The sequence below is a fragment of the Varanus komodoensis genome, unplaced genomic scaffold (assembly GCF_004798865.1).
Source record: "Varanus komodoensis strain SLA01 unplaced genomic scaffold, ASM479886v1 scaffold83, whole genome shotgun sequence".
NCBI lineage: Eukaryota > Metazoa > Chordata > Lepidosauria > Squamata > Varanidae > Varanus > Varanus komodoensis.
In genome coordinates, this window is record NW_025336520.1 from 246470 (window position 1) to 264070 (window position 17601).

General features: G+C 62.9%; 3 protein-coding genes across 4 annotated transcripts in view; all 3 read left to right on the forward strand.

Moving 5' to 3' along the window:
- SIK3 (SIK family kinase 3) overlaps window positions 1–3981 on the forward strand; it is a 31893-nt gene extending 27912 nt beyond the window's left edge. For both annotated transcript variants that reach the window (XM_044456263.1, XM_044456264.1), the window contains 4 exons: window positions 1195–1358; window positions 1490–1622; window positions 1822–1996; window positions 2208–3981. In XM_044456263.1, the coding sequence (XP_044312198.1) occupies window positions 1195–1358; window positions 1490–1622; window positions 1822–1979 (455 nt within the window). In that variant the 3' untranslated portion in view covers window positions 1980–1996; window positions 2208–3981. The remainder of the gene's footprint in view (window positions 1–1194; window positions 1359–1489; window positions 1623–1821; window positions 1997–2207) is intronic.
- A 135-nt stretch (window positions 3982–4116) lies between these two features.
- APOA1 (apolipoprotein A1) lies at window positions 4117–7995 on the forward strand. The gene is made up of 4 exons (XM_044456267.1): window positions 4117–5958; window positions 6509–6569; window positions 6891–7008; window positions 7339–7995. Exons 1-4 carry the CDS (start codon window positions 5944–5946, stop codon window positions 7775–7777), a joined length of 633 nt encoding a protein of 210 aa, XP_044312202.1. The 5' UTR covers window positions 4117–5943; the 3' UTR covers window positions 7778–7995.
- A 5439-nt stretch (window positions 7996–13434) lies between these two features.
- On the forward strand, window positions 13435–16259 carry APOA4 (apolipoprotein A4). The gene is made up of 3 exons (XM_044456320.1): window positions 13435–13571; window positions 14603–14717; window positions 15087–16259. The coding sequence occupies exons 1-3, from the start codon at window positions 13520–13522 to the stop codon at window positions 15970–15972; spliced, it is 1053 nt and encodes a 350-aa protein (XP_044312255.1). The 5' UTR covers window positions 13435–13519; the 3' UTR covers window positions 15973–16259.
- The last annotated feature ends 1342 nt before the right edge of the window (window positions 16260–17601 follow it).

The window sequence follows — 17601 nt, forward strand, 5'->3', positions numbered from 1 at the left end:
GAATATGGTCCAGAGAGCATGGCCAGGGCCCTGGAGCCCTAAACTAGCCAGATGGTTTTCCCCAACACACCCCCAAGGACCAGCCCTCAGGATGGGCTGGAACTTTCCGGCACAGGGGTTGTAGCTGTTTTTTTGCTAGCTGTGGTGCCTGTTGAACATTCACCTGCTGATTCTCCCCGGTGTAACTTCCTTCGCAAACAAATACACAGCTTGCGCCTTTCTTGAGTGTAACAAACATCCAAATTATCATTTAATTTAAAAGGATGGTGGGTGGCGGTTGTGCTTTTTTGACTGAAGGAAGGCCCTTGATTTTACAAGACTGAGTTCCATTCTGTTCTTCACGTTTCTGTGCGTGTCAAAGAGGAAGAGGGTTAGTGCTGTCGGAACTGGTGTTACAAAGAACATTTTCCTTCCAACAGATGCTTCTAAGTGAAGTCCTGTGATTGCCTGACAGCCTGTCTGCTTCTGCCAGCTAAGCAGAGCAGGGGAAGGCACTCCAGTTCTTGCTGAAGGGGCGGTGGGGCAGCTGGGGTGTGCTTGTGAGGCCGCGAAGGCAGCCTGGCCCTGGTAGGAAGCACTGCCTCAGGCACGCCCGATTTGGCCACGGCTGGCCTTCAGAGCGCCCTTGAGCTGCACGGCCAGAAAGTGCAGGCAGGCAGGCAGGCCTGTGGAAGGAGGAGATGCTCTGGCGGCCAGAGCGAAGGGAAGAGGCCCGGCCCATGGGCGGTGTGCTTGGCCTGGGCAGAGGTCTTCCGGGGGTCCCCCGCAGGTGCCATTGCATCAGCAGAGGCTGGCAGTCGTGGGCGCAGAGGGCACCGGGCGGGGGCATCGGGGGTCTTCTGAGCTGCTGGGGCTGTCGGGCGGTCTAGTCCCACCCCGGGATCCGCGGCTGTCCCTCCTGCCGGTCTCTCGATTGCGCCATGGTTTGCAAAATGGTCAGGCACCCTGCACCTGTGTGGGATGGTGGGCTGCTTGTGACCGCTGGGAGCCAGGGCTGGTCCTCCGCCCCCTGCACAGAGGGATGAAAGGGATGTCTGCCCTGCACCTGCCCACAGGTGTGCCTGTGATCACATGTGGAGGAAGAGCGGACTGGGGGTGCGAAAGTGAATGCCTGGCTTCCCCCGCCATCCCTCGGGAGTGTGCCAGGCCTGTGAGGGACTGACCTCCTTTCCCCCTCTTCCTCCTCCCGCAAAGATTCCCTGGCCTCGGGGGGCATGGAGAGGAGCTCCCCAGGACACGTGGAGATGACGGAGGCAGACGGGCTGGGGGGCTACTCTGCGCGACCCACCTCTGGCGCACACCACAGATCCCGGCCCCTGCAGAGACACCACACCATCCAGAACAGCGACGATGCCTGCGTATGTCGGGGCTGGCCGGGGACGGGGGGGAGCTGTGTCTGGGGAAGGCCACTGGCCGCACGGCTTGCCCCGACCTGGTCTGGAGCAACTCCCCGCAGCGCGCTGCTCTTTCCCTCTCCCCTCATCTGCAGGTGCAACTGGACACGCTGCCCGGCATGAGCCTGATGGCAGGGAAGGCGCTCAGCTCTGCCCGCATGTCTGACGCGGTGCTCAGCCAGTCGTCCCTCATGGGCAGCCAGCTGCTCCTTGACGGGGAGCGGGAAGGTGAGTGTTCCGGCGGGCAGGTGGGATGCTCTCCTTGCAGGCCGCACCTTCCGCTTCCCGGGCGCATTGCCCAGGGCGGCCTCAGGTGCCCGTCTGGCTGTGCCTGGCAGGCAGGGCCATTTCCTAATTCCTCAGCGGTCGCCTGGAGCCGCACGCCACTGCAGGATGCCCCCCCCCCCCCCCGTCTTTGGCCTTGCAGACTGCGGGGAGAGCCTGGAGTGCCAGGAGCACCTGAACCTAGGAGAGAGCAGCCAGCACTTGAGCGCCTCTTGCTACCCGTCCACGTGTATCACCGACGTCCTGCTGAGTTACAAGCACCCAGAGGTCCCCTTTGGGATGGAGCAGGCTGGGGTCTAGCGGGCAGGCGGGCTACAGTAAGTGTTGCCGGAGTCCGGCCGGGGCAGGCATGCTTCGTGGCGTAACGGCCTCGCTGAGCTGGTGGGCTTGGGCCCTCGGGCCGGCTTCCGCGCTGGGGTGGCGGTGCCGTCGGGGAGAGGGGCTCAGCACAGGCGAGAGGCCGGCTGGGGCTGCAGGTTTGCAAGGGACTTCTCACCCCCCCCCCCATCTCTGGCTGTGTTCCAACAGGGGTATGTACAGCTTTGAAACAAAAAGGTCCATTTCAAACCAACAGTATCTCGCAGCATTGCGCCAAACAGCCGTAGCGTTTCTCCCTGACTGGACTCTTGCAGCGGCAGCGGCAGCTTCTCTCCCGCCGCCGCCGCCTCCACCGCCTCCTCGGTTCAGCAGTGTGCTTGTTCCTCTTGGACGTTCCTTATTGCCACATTTGCCTGTGATTCCAGCCTTCTGGAAGAAGGAGAGGGCCCCTCGTTGAGGTGCTGCGCGGGCGGGCCAAGGGCTCCGGCGGCTTTGGGGGCCCCCTTCCGCCGGGGGTGGGTGCTCCAGGCCCGGCCCAGTCCGGAGAGCTGGGGCAGGAGGGGAGGGATGCGCCCGGCAAGCGGTCCGCAGGTGTTGTGGGCAGTGCCAGCTCCAGCCCTGCCCTGCGTCGCAGCCCTCTGGCCGGGGGGCAGAGCCAGCAGGGGAGCCGTGCTCGCAGAGGGGCTCGGCGGATCGGTGCCTGCCTGCCATGCGCTGCTCGCCCCCCACCGTGTGGGGTCGGGGCCCCCCCCCCCCCCCGCCCCGGCAGTGCTGCAGTTCCGCTTCTGCGCGTCTCCCATTTCTCGGCTTTTCTGTTTCCACATGTTGTCACTGTGCTTCGAGACGCTTCCGTTTTTTGTACATCTCCATCCGGATCCGGCTGCCAGGGTTTGTTTGTTTGTTTGTTTTTAAGTTTAACCTTGAGAAACCTGCTTCTTATTTTAAACTTGCTTCCTTCCAGATCATGTAGGAATTTGTTTTGGTAAATGTTTTATTATTATTAATATTAATATTATTATTATTAATAAATTAATTGTTAAGAAAAGAAAAGCTGCCTCTCTCTGCCCTGCCCTGCCCTGCCCTGCCCTGCCGCTCGCCCCGCTCCTCCCAGCATCGGCGCTTCCCCAGCATGCGGCAGGGGCCTCGGTGCTCCCGCTGGGCAGAGGCCTGTTTGCTGTGGCTGATCCAGGGGCCGGGCCTTCAGGGAGTAGCTCATGTCGTCTTTTCTGCCTTTGGGGACTTTTGAACAAGCCATTGCAGAGAATTCCTCTCACTGACTCTTTTTGGAAAACTTTTTTAAGAGAAAAAGAATTCACACCGCCCTCCTGAATTTGCACAGAAGCCGCGTGACGCCGGCACGGCCAAGCTTCTCCTCCTCTTGCCTTCTCCTCATTCTCGCCTCCACCGTGGCTTCCTCTGGGCGCCTGGACAGAGATGGCGCAGGCGGCGCCGCGGGAGCTGCTTCCTCCTCCGGCCGGCCGGTGTCCGGGGTGCCGCATTGGCCCGCAGCACCATCGGGGAAGCGAGTATCCATCCCAGGAGTGGGGGGTAGAAGGCCAGGCCCCCCTCAGCCTGGCTCTGGGCTTCGGTTCTCCTTCTGTTTACACGACCCTGGGAGTCAGCAGCGGCCACCCGGCACCAGCGCCGTCTGGCCAGGCCGCACCGGGACTTGCCTGGCCGCGCTCTTTGGCAGTACCATGCTGCTGCTTTTTGTGGGGGGTTTGTTCTTTTAATCATTGCTTTGTATTGTAGTAATCAATACGTGCAGTATCTGTTGAATGTATAATATACTTTGCTTTTCTTTCTGTTTTTGGGAAATGTCCAAAGTGTTTTTCCTCATTTATGTTGGACTGAAAAAAACGAACCCACATACAAAACCTCCCCAAACTCTCAGTAAATACTTCGTCCAGTTTTGGGGGGTGGTGATCTGCTTAGTTTGATGTGGGATCAAGACAAATAAACCCATGATTATGACTGGCTGGCAGCTCTGGTCTCGTGCTGTTTTGGCAGGTGGCTGCTCCAGCACCCTGTGGCCTTCCCTCCGTCAGTTCCCCTGGCAAGCTCTGTCGGGCTTTCAGAGGCTTGTGGAGCAGCCACGGGCCTCGTGCAGAAAGAGTCCCCTTTCTGCAGCGAGAGAAGACTCGGGGGCCGGCCGCTGGCCTGAGCAGGACAGCTCCTGCTCCTGGGCAGTCGGCTCTCCATGGCAGCCTCGTGAGGCTCGCTGGAGTCGGGCGCCTGGGGTTCAGCAGCCCACGTCTCCAGGCTCTTAGGGGAAGGGCTCTGCCTGAGCGGGCCCTCGGCACCCTCTCGCCAGAGCCCACGTTCCTCAGCATGCCACGAACAGCAACCGAGGTAGCGCCTGGGACAGGCAGTCCTCCTGACCGGCAGCACATGTGGCCACTGAGCACCCTGGTGCGCCAAGCACAGGGCGGGCCGCTCCTTGTGGAGAGCAGACCCGGGGGAGCCGGGCCCTTCGAGAAGGCAGCCTCGCACTGTGCTTGCCCGGCCCCCCCGGGATGGCAGACAGCCTCGCCAAAGCACGAAAACACGTTCCTCGCCCTTGAGAGCCGCTGGGGGGAAACCGAGCTGGGGGTCCCCCAGCCAGGGCAGCATTTGGGGAACGGTGGCGCAGGCTTCTGTGGCTGGCGCGCATCCTCCTGCGGCACCCTCCTCCTGAGGTCCTCGCCTGGAGCCGAGCGCCGCGACCTGCTGACCAAGAAGGCTTCCTTTGGCAACAGGCCCAGCAGCTCTTTCCAGGACTGCCCAAAGCCTTGGGCCACAAGCCTTGGTTTCCCAGAGAGGACTCCTGTGGTGTCGGGCTGTACCGCTTCAGGCTGGGGGAATGACATCATGGCATGTTCTCATATAGAAAAATCCCCCCCAAAAAACCTGGCTTATGGGGAGGTTGGCAAGCCAAGAATGCTTCTTGCTCTGCTCCCCGCTTTTTAAACGGCCGGGGGCCTTATGCAGAAGCACGTGATCCTCGGAGCCAGGCCAGCAGGACAGACCAGGCCTCCTTTCCCGCCTTGGGGTGCTTCCCGACAGACCCTTTTCGGGGCAGTTCATGGGCTTTTACCAAGGGTGTGGGGGTGGGTTTGCAGACACTCCCCTTTCCCACCTGTAGGTCTCCTGTGTTTTCCTACCGCTTCACTGCCTTTTGCGGGTGGGGGCAAAAGCAATTTATTAAGGAAGAAAAGATGGAAACACTGCGAGCCCGTGGTGTGGTCTGCCCTCCAGAGAGCCATGTGGTGATTGTGGCGGCCGATAAACGCTGAGATGAGGAAATAAATAGAGTAGTGGTGCTGTGCTGGGAGCCTGAGTCACGCTTGGCCTGGAGGCCACCGGTCTCTCGGGAGAGGCGGAGGGGGCTGGTGTGGGGCACACGTGGGCCATGCAGGAGGCCCCGAGGCAGGGCCGGCCCGGCGGGAGCAGTGCCGGGCTGCCAGCAACCTGCCGGGCTGGCCCTGTGCCTGCTGGCTTCGCCCCACACATCCAGGCCAGCTCCCGGGCGTCTGGTTCATGCTGGGAGGCTTCGGGTCGGGGAAGGAGCTGTTTGGGAGAGAGCCGCGCACACCGGCGGCAGTGTCCCTCGAGCCTTCGGGGGGCTGCAAGCGTCTTGCAAGGCTCCTTCCTGGGCTGCGGTCCAGACAAGCCGAGGGGCCCCAGCTCTGCCCCCAGTGCAAGTCGGGGGCAGGAGGCCGGCCCTGGCCGAGCCGGGCTGCCGTGTCTGCGCCAGCCGACTGCCCTCCGCTGCGGCGTGAGCATGCGTGTTCTTCCTCTGCCCCCGTCTCTGCGGATGTGTGCTTGATCCTTGAACTCAGCTGCCACATACTCATGGCTAGGGAGTGAATTCCCTGTTTACGGCTTCAACTTGTCTCCAGTGATAAACAACTGGCTGCAGTATAAATAGTTGTGACCAGGAGCCGTGCAGCAAACAGCGCCGCAGATGCCGAAGGAACTGGTAAGAGGCCGGGCCCCTCCGGGCTGCCCTTGGGGACCCGGGGCCCCTCTCTCCCTCCTCCCCCAACTACTGTAGGGGTTTTGCTGGTCTTGTTGAGAAAGCCCCCCCCCCCCACAGTTGCTTCAGCTGCCTGGATGATGGTGGTGGGACCTGTGTGTCCCTGGAGAGGGGGCAGCTGTAGCATTGAAGCCTGGGGCTCTCCCGAGGAGCAGGGGCTGGGGAGAGGCTTTCTGGCTGCTGCCTTGGTCCCGGAGGGGGGCTGCCATCCGTCCAGCCCCACTCTGCTCCTTGCATCAGCCACCTGGACCTCCGAAGCCTGGGAGATGTGGGCCCGCCACTCCCTGCTGCCCGTGAGCTGGGTGGGCTTCGTGTGCCTCTTGCGGGGCTGCTGCTTCCTCGCTGCCTCCAGATCCTCCCTCCCTCCCTCCCTCCCTCCCTCCCATTCCTGCTGGCCTGAGCAGAGCTGGGGAGAAGCGCCGAGAGGACCGCTCTCCTGCCAGACTCGCTTTACACATGGCAGGCCTTTTCCTCCACTTCTCGTGTTCTGCAGGTTGGAGCGGGACGCAAGATGAGAGCCGTCACAGCAATGCTCACCTTGGTGTTCCTCACAGGTGAGCTGGTGCCGCGGCGGGGGAGCCCCGGGGCTGCAGGAGTCCTCCGCCTGTGCCCCTGCTGGAAAGAGGGAGCCTGGGCCGGGGGGACTCCTGGGAGGAACTGAGGAAGGAGGGCTGGAGGGGCCGGGGGACAGGGGGGAGGTTTGCCCCCGAGAGTGCCGGAGGGAGGGGAGGCCACCCAGCCTGTGAGCGAGGGGGTCTGTCTGGGAAGAAGGCCTGGCCCCTCGCCCGCCCTGGCAACGGCTTGGTCTCCCATGGCGGCAGTTGCCCCGGGCTGGGAGAGCCCCGGCCCTGACCTGGCTCACACGGCCTCTGCAGGAGCCCAGGCTCGCCACTTCGGGCAACACGACCAGCCCCCGGTGCCAGAGCCTCCTCTGAGCAAATGGACTAGAATGGTTGCTGAGGCCGAGACCTTCATCAAAGACCTGAAATCGGAGTGAGTAGTGCCCTGGGGGAAGGGCGGCACAGCTGCCCGCTTCCACTTTGGGGGTGACCTGTGCCCGGGCCCCCATCCTCTGGAGGCCACGCTTCGGCCTCGGGCTCCGCCTGCGGCAGGGTCAGGGGCTGTGGGACCCCCGTCCCTCGAGGGCGCCCTCACGAGCTGTAGCCACTCGGGTGCGGGACCAGTGGCACAAGGCAGCCCCCCTCTCCAGGAGAACGGGCAGTGCCAGGCAGCGGGCTCCTTCCGAGGGCTGCAGCGGGGGGGCCGGGCAGCTCTGCGGTTGCCCCTTGCCCGCCCGGCCCCAACCCTGCCCCTTCCTCTCAGCCAGCTGCAGGCCGTCCTGGCCGCACTGCACCCGGAGGTCAGGCAGAGCGCGGAAGAGATGAAGCGGCTGCTCCTGGAGGTGACCGAGGTTTGGAAGGCGAAGCTGGAGGATGAGGCCCGGAAGGCCCAGGAGCACCTGGAGCCGCTGAGGACCTGGCTGCAGAGCGAGGCCCAGCGGCATGCGGATGCCCTGAAGCAGCGCGCCCAGCAGCACCTGAGCAACGCCCACAGCCACCCGGCTCTGCAGGGGCTGCGGCAGTGGCTGGAGGAGCACCAGGCGCTGCCCGGAGAGGTCAAGCAGCAGCTCCGCAACCTGCAGGTGAAGCTCCCCCAAGTCCTGCAGGAGCCTGGCAGGAAGGCTGCCGAGCTGCTGGATTCAGCCCTGGATAAGACCTGGGAGCTGCTGAATGTTTTGCCGCAGCAGAAGCAGCAGCCCTAGAGGAACGGCGCCCCGACCCCGGCGGCCGCCCCTTCCCTCTGCTCAGGGTGCCCCTAGACAAGCACTGCCAGCCCACCCTGATCTATTTATCTCTGGCCTTCGTTAGGCACCGAGCCCTTGGCAGGTCGTGACGGAGGAGGGAGCTGCAGGCCGGGAGCCCCAGACCAGCCTTCTCCCAGCTTCTCGCTGCTTTGTCCAATAAAGAGCAATGCAAGGGACCGACCGTGTTTGCGTCTGCTTCTTGGAAGGGGCTGGGGGTGAGCTGGGCCCGGGCCCACGAGGGGGGGTAGCCGGTCCTGAGTGGGGGGCAGCTGGCATTCTGGAGCCGGGGCCAGACCCAGGGGAAGCTGGCCCAGAAGCGGGAGCCCAGCCTTCCTGTGGTGCACCCCTCTGGGTGGGAGAAGGACCGCAGGCTCCAGGAACGGCCCCACAGTAAAGCCGCTGCATTCTCGATCGTGGATATGCCTGGGGGCCGGGGCAGCAGCCCCCCAGGGCCCCCTCGGAGCATGAGGGGTGCCGGCACACCCCTTCCCATGCTGCCCGCTCGCGCGGTGTCAGTGGATAGTGCGCCACCCTGATTAGTAGCATTTTTCCTGCTCCCACCGGATCGGGAACCGGCGCAAGCACAGCTCCAGGCTCACCCCAGGCAACTTAGGGGGCCGAGCAGCCCTTGCCCGGACCTGGGGAGCAGAGCTCTGTGCGGGACCTGGACGGGCGAACATCGGGATGATGCGGGCAAGCTTCCCGTTTGCCATCAGATGCCTGCGGTTGCAGGAAGGGCGCAGCTCATTCTTGTGTCCCGGTGGCGGGAATAGCAAGGTTGCCGCGTTGGGGCCCTGGAGATGTGGGGCGGCTGCCAAGTTGTGACGCTCCGGCCTGCCTGGTCCTGCGGGAGCTGGGCCAAGACTGCTTTTGGCTCCCATTCGCTTCGTTGTCCGCGGCAAGGAAGTCAAGCTCGCCGAGGGTTAGCCCCTAATCCTACGGAAAGGCCGTGCTTGCAGGCAGCTCGGTACCGCTTTGCAAGGGTGTGCAGGGCTGGGGAGATCAGGCGCTGCTGGACGGGGCAGGAAGGGGGGGAGCCCGGTGTTCCTACCGGCGCTCGGGGCCGCCTGGTTGCGCTCTGTGGGGCACGGCCTACCTGGAGGGGCGGCGTCCAGCGGCACAGACGTGTGCCACTTGCCCATGCGTGGCAACCGGCCTCCCGGATGGCCCAAATAATGCCGTTATCTCAAAGCCAATTGTGCTCCGTTCCCTGAAGGAAGTTGCTGGGGGGGGGGCGGGGGGGGGAAGAGAGGATTTTGCAGCAAGAGGAGCCCTTTTCGTACTCGGAAAACATGGGCCCGTGCGTGTGTTGTGTGGGGAGAGTCTCAGCGGCCACCGAGGAAAAGGGGAGGGACTGGCACGGCCCCTCCGGCACTCCCAGGGTCTGTGGGGCTAGTGGGGCGGGCAGATGTGGCTGGAGAAGCATGTGGGCTGTCTCATGCCAGCACGGGGGGCTCTCCAGGAGAGAAGACCCCCCCAAGGTCTCAGTCCCCTGCAGATACATGCGTGTCCTGCCCCCCCCCCCCAAGTCTGCCGCCTTGGCATGGGGAGCCGAATTTGCACAGTCCTGGCCGGAGGGAAGGCCCTGGTCCACCCCTGTCTGGTCAGGGAGAGACCTCTGCCTGCCAAAAGCAGGAGAGCTGGCCAGGCGGGCACAGAGGGACCGGGCTCAAAGCAGCCCCCACGTCCCTCCTGCTGGCCAGCCTGGCCTGGGTGCCACTGAGCTCTGCGAATACCCTCCCTGCAGGGCCAGGGGGCACCTGCTGCTTCCCCCATCATTTGGAGGAGAGAAGGGCACCACATGGCTGGGAGTCAGGCACCCGGCCTCTCCCCAGGTGTGATCTGCCTGGCTGTGGGGCAGGAAAGGCCTCTGCACATGCCCTGAGGCACCCTTCCCCATCCGCTCACCTCTCCTGGCACAGTGGCCTGGTTCAGGTGTGTTCTGACGAGGCCTCGGGTGCGTTCTGGGCAAAGTCCGGGCACTGACTCCCGGCATCATATGGCCCAGCACCCAGGGCGGCCCTCTCCCCCTGCCCTGCCACCAGCACTGGGCACCAATGCCCAGCCCAACTGGGCATCTGTAGGCTCTCCACTGCCCCCAGCAGAGCACCTGGGGCTGCCCCCCCTGCCTTCTGCTTCCTTCGGGGAAGACTCACCTGCACCCCCTCCCCGTGCTGTGGGGCTCCTTGCCAAAGTTCGGCTGGAGGACCTCTTAGAGACATTGAAACAGCTGCACTGGGCAGACCAGGGGTCCCTCTGGGCCAGTGCCTGGCTCACGGCGGCGAGTGGCTGCCACGCGACTCCCAAGCAGGACAGGCGCTGCCCGAGCTCCGCAGCTGCTGGTGCGTGCAGGCCTGCCTCCCTGCACAGCACAGCGGCTGCTGCCTCCTCCAGGAACCTGCCCCAGCGTTCCGCCCCAAAGGGCATCCTCCACACGGTTCGGCAGGCCTCTGGAACGGCAGCATCTGCAATGGCGCTGCTAGAAGGCCCCCCCCTTCATCAAGGGGTCCTTCCCGCCCCAGGCCAGAACCACCAGACGAGCCAGTCCCCACGGCCGATGCCTGGCTCGGAAGGGTTCTGGGGCGGGGTGGGGCTGCCATTCGGAGTGGCAGCCCTGGATCGCCTTACAGGACCACCCCCTTGCAGCAGAGGGGGGCGCCTGCTCTCCGGCTCAGCCCTCGCTTTCGCCGGCGAGGAGGGGACCGGCGGAGGGGCCTGTGGCTGCCCTGGCACAGGCCCAAGGGGGAGGTCAGCACTACGGGCTGCTGGCTGGAGCTGCCGGCCAAGAGGCCTGACGGGCCCTGGGAGAGGGAACTGGCTTAGCCACAGTCCCCAGTGCTGGCTGGGTGGAGGCAGCCTGCTCAGCTCACGGCTGGGCTAGGAAGGCAGCCGTCAAGGTGACAAGCGTTGCACTTCTGGTTTATTGTCCCACTGCTTGCAGCCTGGCTCACTTGCTGAAGCCACCTCTTTTCTGTGCAGGCCATTTTTCTCAGCTTATCACTCCCTGGGGATGGTGTACGGGGTTGGGCAGTCCTGACTAGATTTTGCTCCCTTCCGACCTTGAGGCCTGCGTGTGTGAAGAGTGCCAGGAGTGGATGTCCTGAAATGAAAGATGGATTTTGATGATCATGTGCCTCCAGGAAGCGTCCAGCCCCGTGTCTGACAACGCAGGCACCAGAAGGAATGCAGGGGCATTGCTTTGACCCTTCCAGGCTGGAGCCATCCCTGGCTGAACTCTGCCCCAGCTCCTGCACATCAAATCCGCATCACCTTGGACTATGAGCTCAAGATAAAGCACTAAACATGGTTGTGCATTTCTGAGCTGAGAAAGATACCTGGAAGCCCAGCCCAGCATCCCCCCCCCCCCACGTGGCTGCTCTTGCTTCCTGGGGGAGGAAGCGACTGCCTGGGCTCAGAGGAACTGTCCAAGGTATTGCTCCCGGGCAGCTCAGAGCTGAGCACGAACTCGTGAAGGAGGTGCCCAGGCGGCCGCCTCCACTCCAGCCAGGACTGCACCCCGAAGTCCCTCGCGGGGGGTGGGAGACGGGGTGGCATGCTCAGACGCACCTTGGCCAGGGGTGGAATGAGGCATGACATGCCGGGCAGAGGCCGGCCGGCCGCCAGTTGGCGCAAGACTTTGACTGGTCCAGCAGACACACGGTGCAGGGCATGGCTGTGGCGGGGGGGGGGGGGGGGATCCTCCGCCTTGCTTTGCAGACCAAGTGGGGCCCACCCAGGATGCCGGAGTGGGTGGAAACAGCCCAGGCTTCCCAGGGCTCTCGGCTGGGGCCAAGGGGCTCCTGCAATGCCAGAGCAGGTGACCTCCTGGCCACGGCTCTCTTTGGAGCCGGCTGTCAGGCACAGCCCTTTGCCTTCCTCCGGCTGCAGCCAAGCGGTGGGGGGGGGGGGGCGCGGGGCAGTGCTGGCTCTGCTCTTCTCTCAAACGGATGCCCGTTCCGACGTCCGGGCGGCCCTCCGCATGCAGCCGGCCATTGTCATGGCTGGCATGGGCACCAGCCACAGGCAGTGCCAGGCTCCCTGCTGATGTCTGCCCTGGCAGGGCCTCCCCAACTTCCAGCCCCGGCCCCAGTACACCAAGCAGCACCAGGCCACCTCCTCCATGCCCCCCCCCCAGGGTCCCTGACTGACCCTTCTTCTGGGCTGCGCCAGGGTATTTCAGGGGTAGAATAATAGCAGGGCTGGAAGGAGCCACGGAGGCCACCAGGTCCTCTCGCTGCTGTCCCAAGAAACCAAGCCACACCCTCCCACTCAGGCGCCCGCCCAGTTTCTTCCTGAAGGTCTCCAGTGTGGGGGAGCCCCCCACCCCCCTGGGCGGTGGGAGGCCTTGCGGATGCTCTGCTTGCCCCGGGGCCCTCGTGGGGGGGGGGCTGCCCTTGCAGCTGCCCAAGTGCAGGGCAGGGAATCACTCTGGATGCGGCACTGCCTTCCCTTCCTCTCCCCGCAAGTGGCTGGCAGGGACGGGCGAGTCCCCCCACTCCTGGGGCTGCTTTGCCAGCAACAGGGGCAGAGACTGCAGAACTATGCCGGGGGGCCCCAGCTTTGGGGGTGGGGCTCTAGGTGCCCCGCGGCAAGCCAGGCAGGGGAAGGGCTCCCTGCGCAGCTGCTCCTCCTGCCTGGGGCCACTGGGCCAGGATACAGCCAGGTCCCCCTTGTGGCCCCCAGCAGCTCTGTTCCTTTCCTGTGCCCCAGCTCCTCCGTGGGATGAGGGGAAGAGAAGCCAGCCGCTCCAGCGGGGCCAAGGACACACGCTGGGAGGAGAGGGGCTGTGGGGCAGAGGCCTTGCAGGTGGAGCTGGGCAGAGCTTTCCGGGAGGAAGGAAGCCAGGCACCTCAGCTGTGATTTCAATGCTAGTGCATTTTGGTGCCGCTTTTAACTGTTTCAAAGTGCTTTTAATGCTGCAAGTTAGAGGTTTTTTCACATCATGCTTTTATGTTGCAATTTTTGCAAACTGCTTGAAGAGATTTGACTATTGGGTGGGATAAAAATGAAACGCACCCTATGCTTGCGCTGCCTTTGTCTCGGCGCTTTTAAAGTTTGCTCTGCGCCTGCAGGCAGAGCGGGTGCCCCGGTTTGGGGGGCGCTGAGCGTCGGGCGGCCCGGCGCCCCCTCCCATTTCCCGGCCACCGCCCTGAGGCCAAGCGCGGCCGGTTCTCGCACCGCCTCGAACTCCACCGCGCCCGCCCGCAGCCCGGAGAGCGGAGCGGTCCCGGCTGCGGCCGAGGCGCTCCCGGCCGCTCTTCGCCGGGCAGGTCCAGGCTGCTTCCACGTGCGGGGCGCCCGCTCGAGAGGCCCGCAGATAACGCGCAGCCAACTCGCCGCCCTCCACGTTGCGCCCCTGCTAAAGTCCAAGCCCGGGCTGCGTCAGCGGGCCGCGTGGAGGCGGCGGGCGCGCTTAAATAGGAGCGCCCGCCCGAGCGCAGCAGCAGCAGCAGCAGGCGCGGCGCAGGTGAGCGGGCGCGGGCGAGGGCGCGGCAGGGGCGGCCTGGGGCTCACCTGGCCCACCTGGGCCGCCTCGGGCGGGGCGCTCCTGCCGGGCTGGGGGATGCGCGGAGAAAGCGCGGGGCGCAAGGGGCGCTGGGGGACCTGGAGGGGGCTGCCGGAGCAGAGCGGCGGCCTCACTGCCTTCGCCCCTTGCAGAGCCCCCCTTCAGCCTCTCCTGCGAAGACCCAGCGGAAGACGATGGCTCTGAGGGCAGCAGCCTTGATCCTCGGCCTCCTCGCAGCTGCCACAGGTGAGTCGCCCGCTCGCTCTCCACCCCAAAGGAGAAGAGGAGAGCACCCCGGACCGTGAAGGGCAGGGGCGGAGGGGCAGAGGGCCGCTGGCCCCGACGCCTGCTGGCACAGGGCACCCGGCTGGCCCAGGCGCCTCCGGCCTGCCTCCAGCGAGGGAGAGCACGCGGCTTCCCGGGACCAGGTGCCTCTGTTGCACTGCCCCGGCAGCGAGGGAAGGCATTCCGCCTCGACTCCCGGTGTCGGACCGGTGTCTTTGAAACGGAACCCCATCAGTCTGTGCCCTGCGCTCTGGAAAGGGAGGAGAGAGCCTGCCCTCCTCCTGGAGACGGCCGCCAGGTGCTTGCAGGGCGCCGGCCGGTCCCCTCCTCGCCACATCCCTGCGGAGAGAGGCTGGCTCTTGTGTCCATTCGGGCCGTGCACGAAATGGAGGCAAGCTGCGGTCTACCTGACGGCGAGTCTCTCCTCACAAGCTCTGACTGGGCACTTGCTTCTTCGTTTGCTGGCTGGAGGAGCTGCCCAGGAGCGGCCCTCGAACGGAGCCCACTCGCAGCTCAGGCTGAACACAGCCAGCGGGATCGGCGCATCTGTGGGAGGGAGTGCCTGTGGGAGGGAAGCGCTCTGCCGGGACTGTGCGGCCCCTGCCACAGGCCCCAGCCAGCCTCTGTGCTCTCGCGGCGTTTCTTGCACGGGCGCCCATCGCAAGGGTCCTGCCACGGAGGGAGGGAGCGGCCGTGGTGGCACACGGTCGAGACGACGCTGCCGCCATGCCCCAGCTGGGAGGCGGGCCAGGCCCCCCGAGGCCTGGCGGGGGCGGGGGCCATGCGACGACTGCGCTGGGCTGGGGACAGCCCAAGGGGGAGCTGCTGGTGCGGCCAGTTTGCCTGGTGGCCAGTGGGCTTCCGGCGTGAAACCCACAAGCAGGGCGTGAGAGACTCAGGGTGCGCGGGGCAGCCTGCCTTGGATCTGGAGGTGGTGCCGAGTCCTCGGGGCCTTGCGCGCAGCACTGCCCGCTCTTCCCATGGCCCCACAGCTGCCCGGGCAGATGTCGACGCTGAAAAGGTGGCCAGCGTGGTGCAGTCGTACTTCGCCAAGTGGAGCGGTGATGCCAGCGACACCATGGGGTCGGAGTTCACCCAGAAAGTCCAGTGAGTAGCGATAGCAGTGGGGAGGGCACAGCCCCGGGGGAGAGCCAAGCACGTCTGGCTCTGGGGCTCAGAAGGAGGGAGGAGCCCAAGCTCTGGCAACCAGAAGGCCTTGTACAACCGGCCCCTCTTCTGCTTCACGGGTTCTCCGCATTAAGAGAAAAGATGGGGAAAGACGGAGCAACATGCGGGAGGGTCCCTTCTAGAAAGCAATGGCATCTTGGCCCATGCAGCCATCCCAGAATATGCTTGGGCCACGGCAATGGCGCAGAAGCCTTCTCTGGGACCAGGATGCCCAGCTTCACCAGCCCCAGCAACATGCTGGGAGACGAGCCAAGGATCATTTCCCACCCTCTGCTCCCTTCCCCACAGGGACACATTCAAGGCCCTCATCCAGAACAAAGCCCAGGACTTACAGTCCTTGCAGGGGAACATGGGTCCCTTTACCAGCGAGTTCCTTACCCAGCTGAAAGAGGAATCCCAAAAGTTGGCGGAGCATATGCAGCAGAAGCTACAGCGGTTCCAAGGCGGCATTTCTTCTCACGCTGCTGAGGTCGGGGGGAAGGTTGCCGACACCATCCAGAGTGTGAAGAACGACTTTACCCCTTTTGTCGAGAGGGTGCAAACACTGGTGAATGAGAACGTGGCAGGCATGGAGGAGACCCTCAAGGTCGCCTTCCAGAAGCTGAAGGAGAACACCGGCAGCCTGCCCTATGCCGATCAGCTGCAGCAGAGCATCCAGCAGCAGGTAGAGCAGATGAAGGGGAACCTAGAACTGCTCAATGAGGAGCTCAATGCCAGAGTAGACCAAAGGATGCAGGATCTGCACGCTCAGGTCTCTCCCTACATGCAGCACATGCAGGAGCAGCTGACTCGTCAGCTGGCGGGGATGTCTGACCACATGAAGGAGAAAGCTGAGCAACTGCGAGCCAAGATGTTGGAGCGCGCCAAGGGGCTGCAAGACAGCCTGAGCCACGTGCTGATGGAGCTGAGGGAGAAACTTCAGAGCAATTCAGGCGAGACCATGGCCTACGTCACCCAAGTGAATGAGAGAATTGAAGGGCATGTTGAAGAGTTCCGCCAAAATGCTGAGCAGGTCAGGGAAGTCTTCCTCCAGACCTTGGGACAGGGGATGGAGGAGTTGCAGCAGAACCTGCAGAGTGTCACTGGTGAGGTGGGCCACATGAGGTCTCTGGAGGAGGAAATGAACATCAGGATCAACGACTTCCTCAATTCGATGAAGCAGACCAAGAACTAGAAAGGTGCCTTTCTCTCCACCATCACAGCAGCCAGCCCAGTTCCTTGCTCTTGGCATCACCACGCTCTCCTGGCATTGGCAGGGTGTGGATCACAACCCCCTGTGAGATCCAGGGTGCCGCAGCCCAGCCTGGAGTGGGAGGGTGTCCCAGTTGTCTTAGTTGGGCCAACACTGGGCACCATTGTGTAACTCCACCTGTATGTCCACTCCTGCTAACGATCTCTGTGCACACAAGTGCCCATGTCTTACACCGTCTCTGCTGAAATAAACGAGCAATGCAGCAATGCACAGCGTGCACTGCCTCTTTCCGGGGGAGGGAGCTGACGCGCCCCTGGGCCACCGTGGAAGGGCTGTGGGGCGGGGAAAGGCTCGGTCCACGCGGAACATGTCCGAGCCTTTATGTGCAAGGAAAATGGGGGTGCCCGTGCCTGGAGGAGGAGGGTGTGGACATGGCCCGTGGGACAGACAACTACTGGCCAAAGGTAAATACAGCACAATGAATAGCTGTACTGGTGCCTCTTTCTAAAAGATGCTATGCCATTGTGGTGTCAGGGAATGTCGATGTGCGTTCCAGTTGTTTGGCAGCAGCGGCAACAAGGGAGAAATGAACTGCACTGGTGGGAAGCCAAAGGGCCCAGGGCTTTCGGGGGAAACAGTGTGGGCAGGTGCTGCGCGTCACTGACCAGGACACTGGGCGAGGGACAGCCTCTGATCAGAGAGGAAAAACTGTCAGGAAGCGGAAGAGTTGAAAGTTGCAAATGGATTTGAATTAATCAGCAAAACTTTTGCATGTGGATCTAACTTTGGTAGCACTTCGTCAGTTTGCAAACACCTTGTCATTTTCTGCACAGTCTGGAATGACTGAAATGAGGATAACGGTAGTGATTGATTAGCTGTGTGCCCAAATCTTGGGAAACCTGGCAAACCCATAATAATGCCTGTACTGCAGATGTGGGCTGCTGGCACAATTCTTAGGGGCTTCCACTGCACCTAGATAAGCTTCAAAAGAGGTGTGTGTGGGGGCTTTAATGAGGAGATCCCTGTCCGCATTTCACAAACAGCTGTCTTTGAATCATGGTAGAATTGGAAGGGGCCTGGAGGGCTATCAAGCCCAAATCCCTGCTCATTGCAGGACCCCGTTAAAGCATCCCTGACCAATGGCTGCCCAACTACCTCCTGAATGCCCACAGCGAGGGAGAGCGCACATCCTCCCCAGACCATTGGCTCCATCAGGCAGGAATTTTTTCTTGATATCCAGCCAGGATCTGGCTTCCTGCAGTTTAAGCCCATTATAATGTGTCCTTCCAAAGGGCAAAGTCCATGTTGATAACAGAAAGGGGAACTTCTCAGAAGAGTGACTCCCACAGGCTGCTGCCTTGTATACTTGGCTCACAGCTAGGAAAATCGGGACCACAGTGTCTTTAATCTGCCACATGCACATTTCACGGGGTGTTCAGACAATACCTTTCACTCACAACCTTCCTGTGTTTTCTCACTGCTTTCATCTTCTTCCTCACTCAAAATGTGTGTTAAGGAAGATGAGGTGGAATACTGGATCCCTATCTTCTGACTGGTAATTCTAAGAGCTACATTCTATAGAATACAATTTTGGCTTACTAGCAGAAAAAG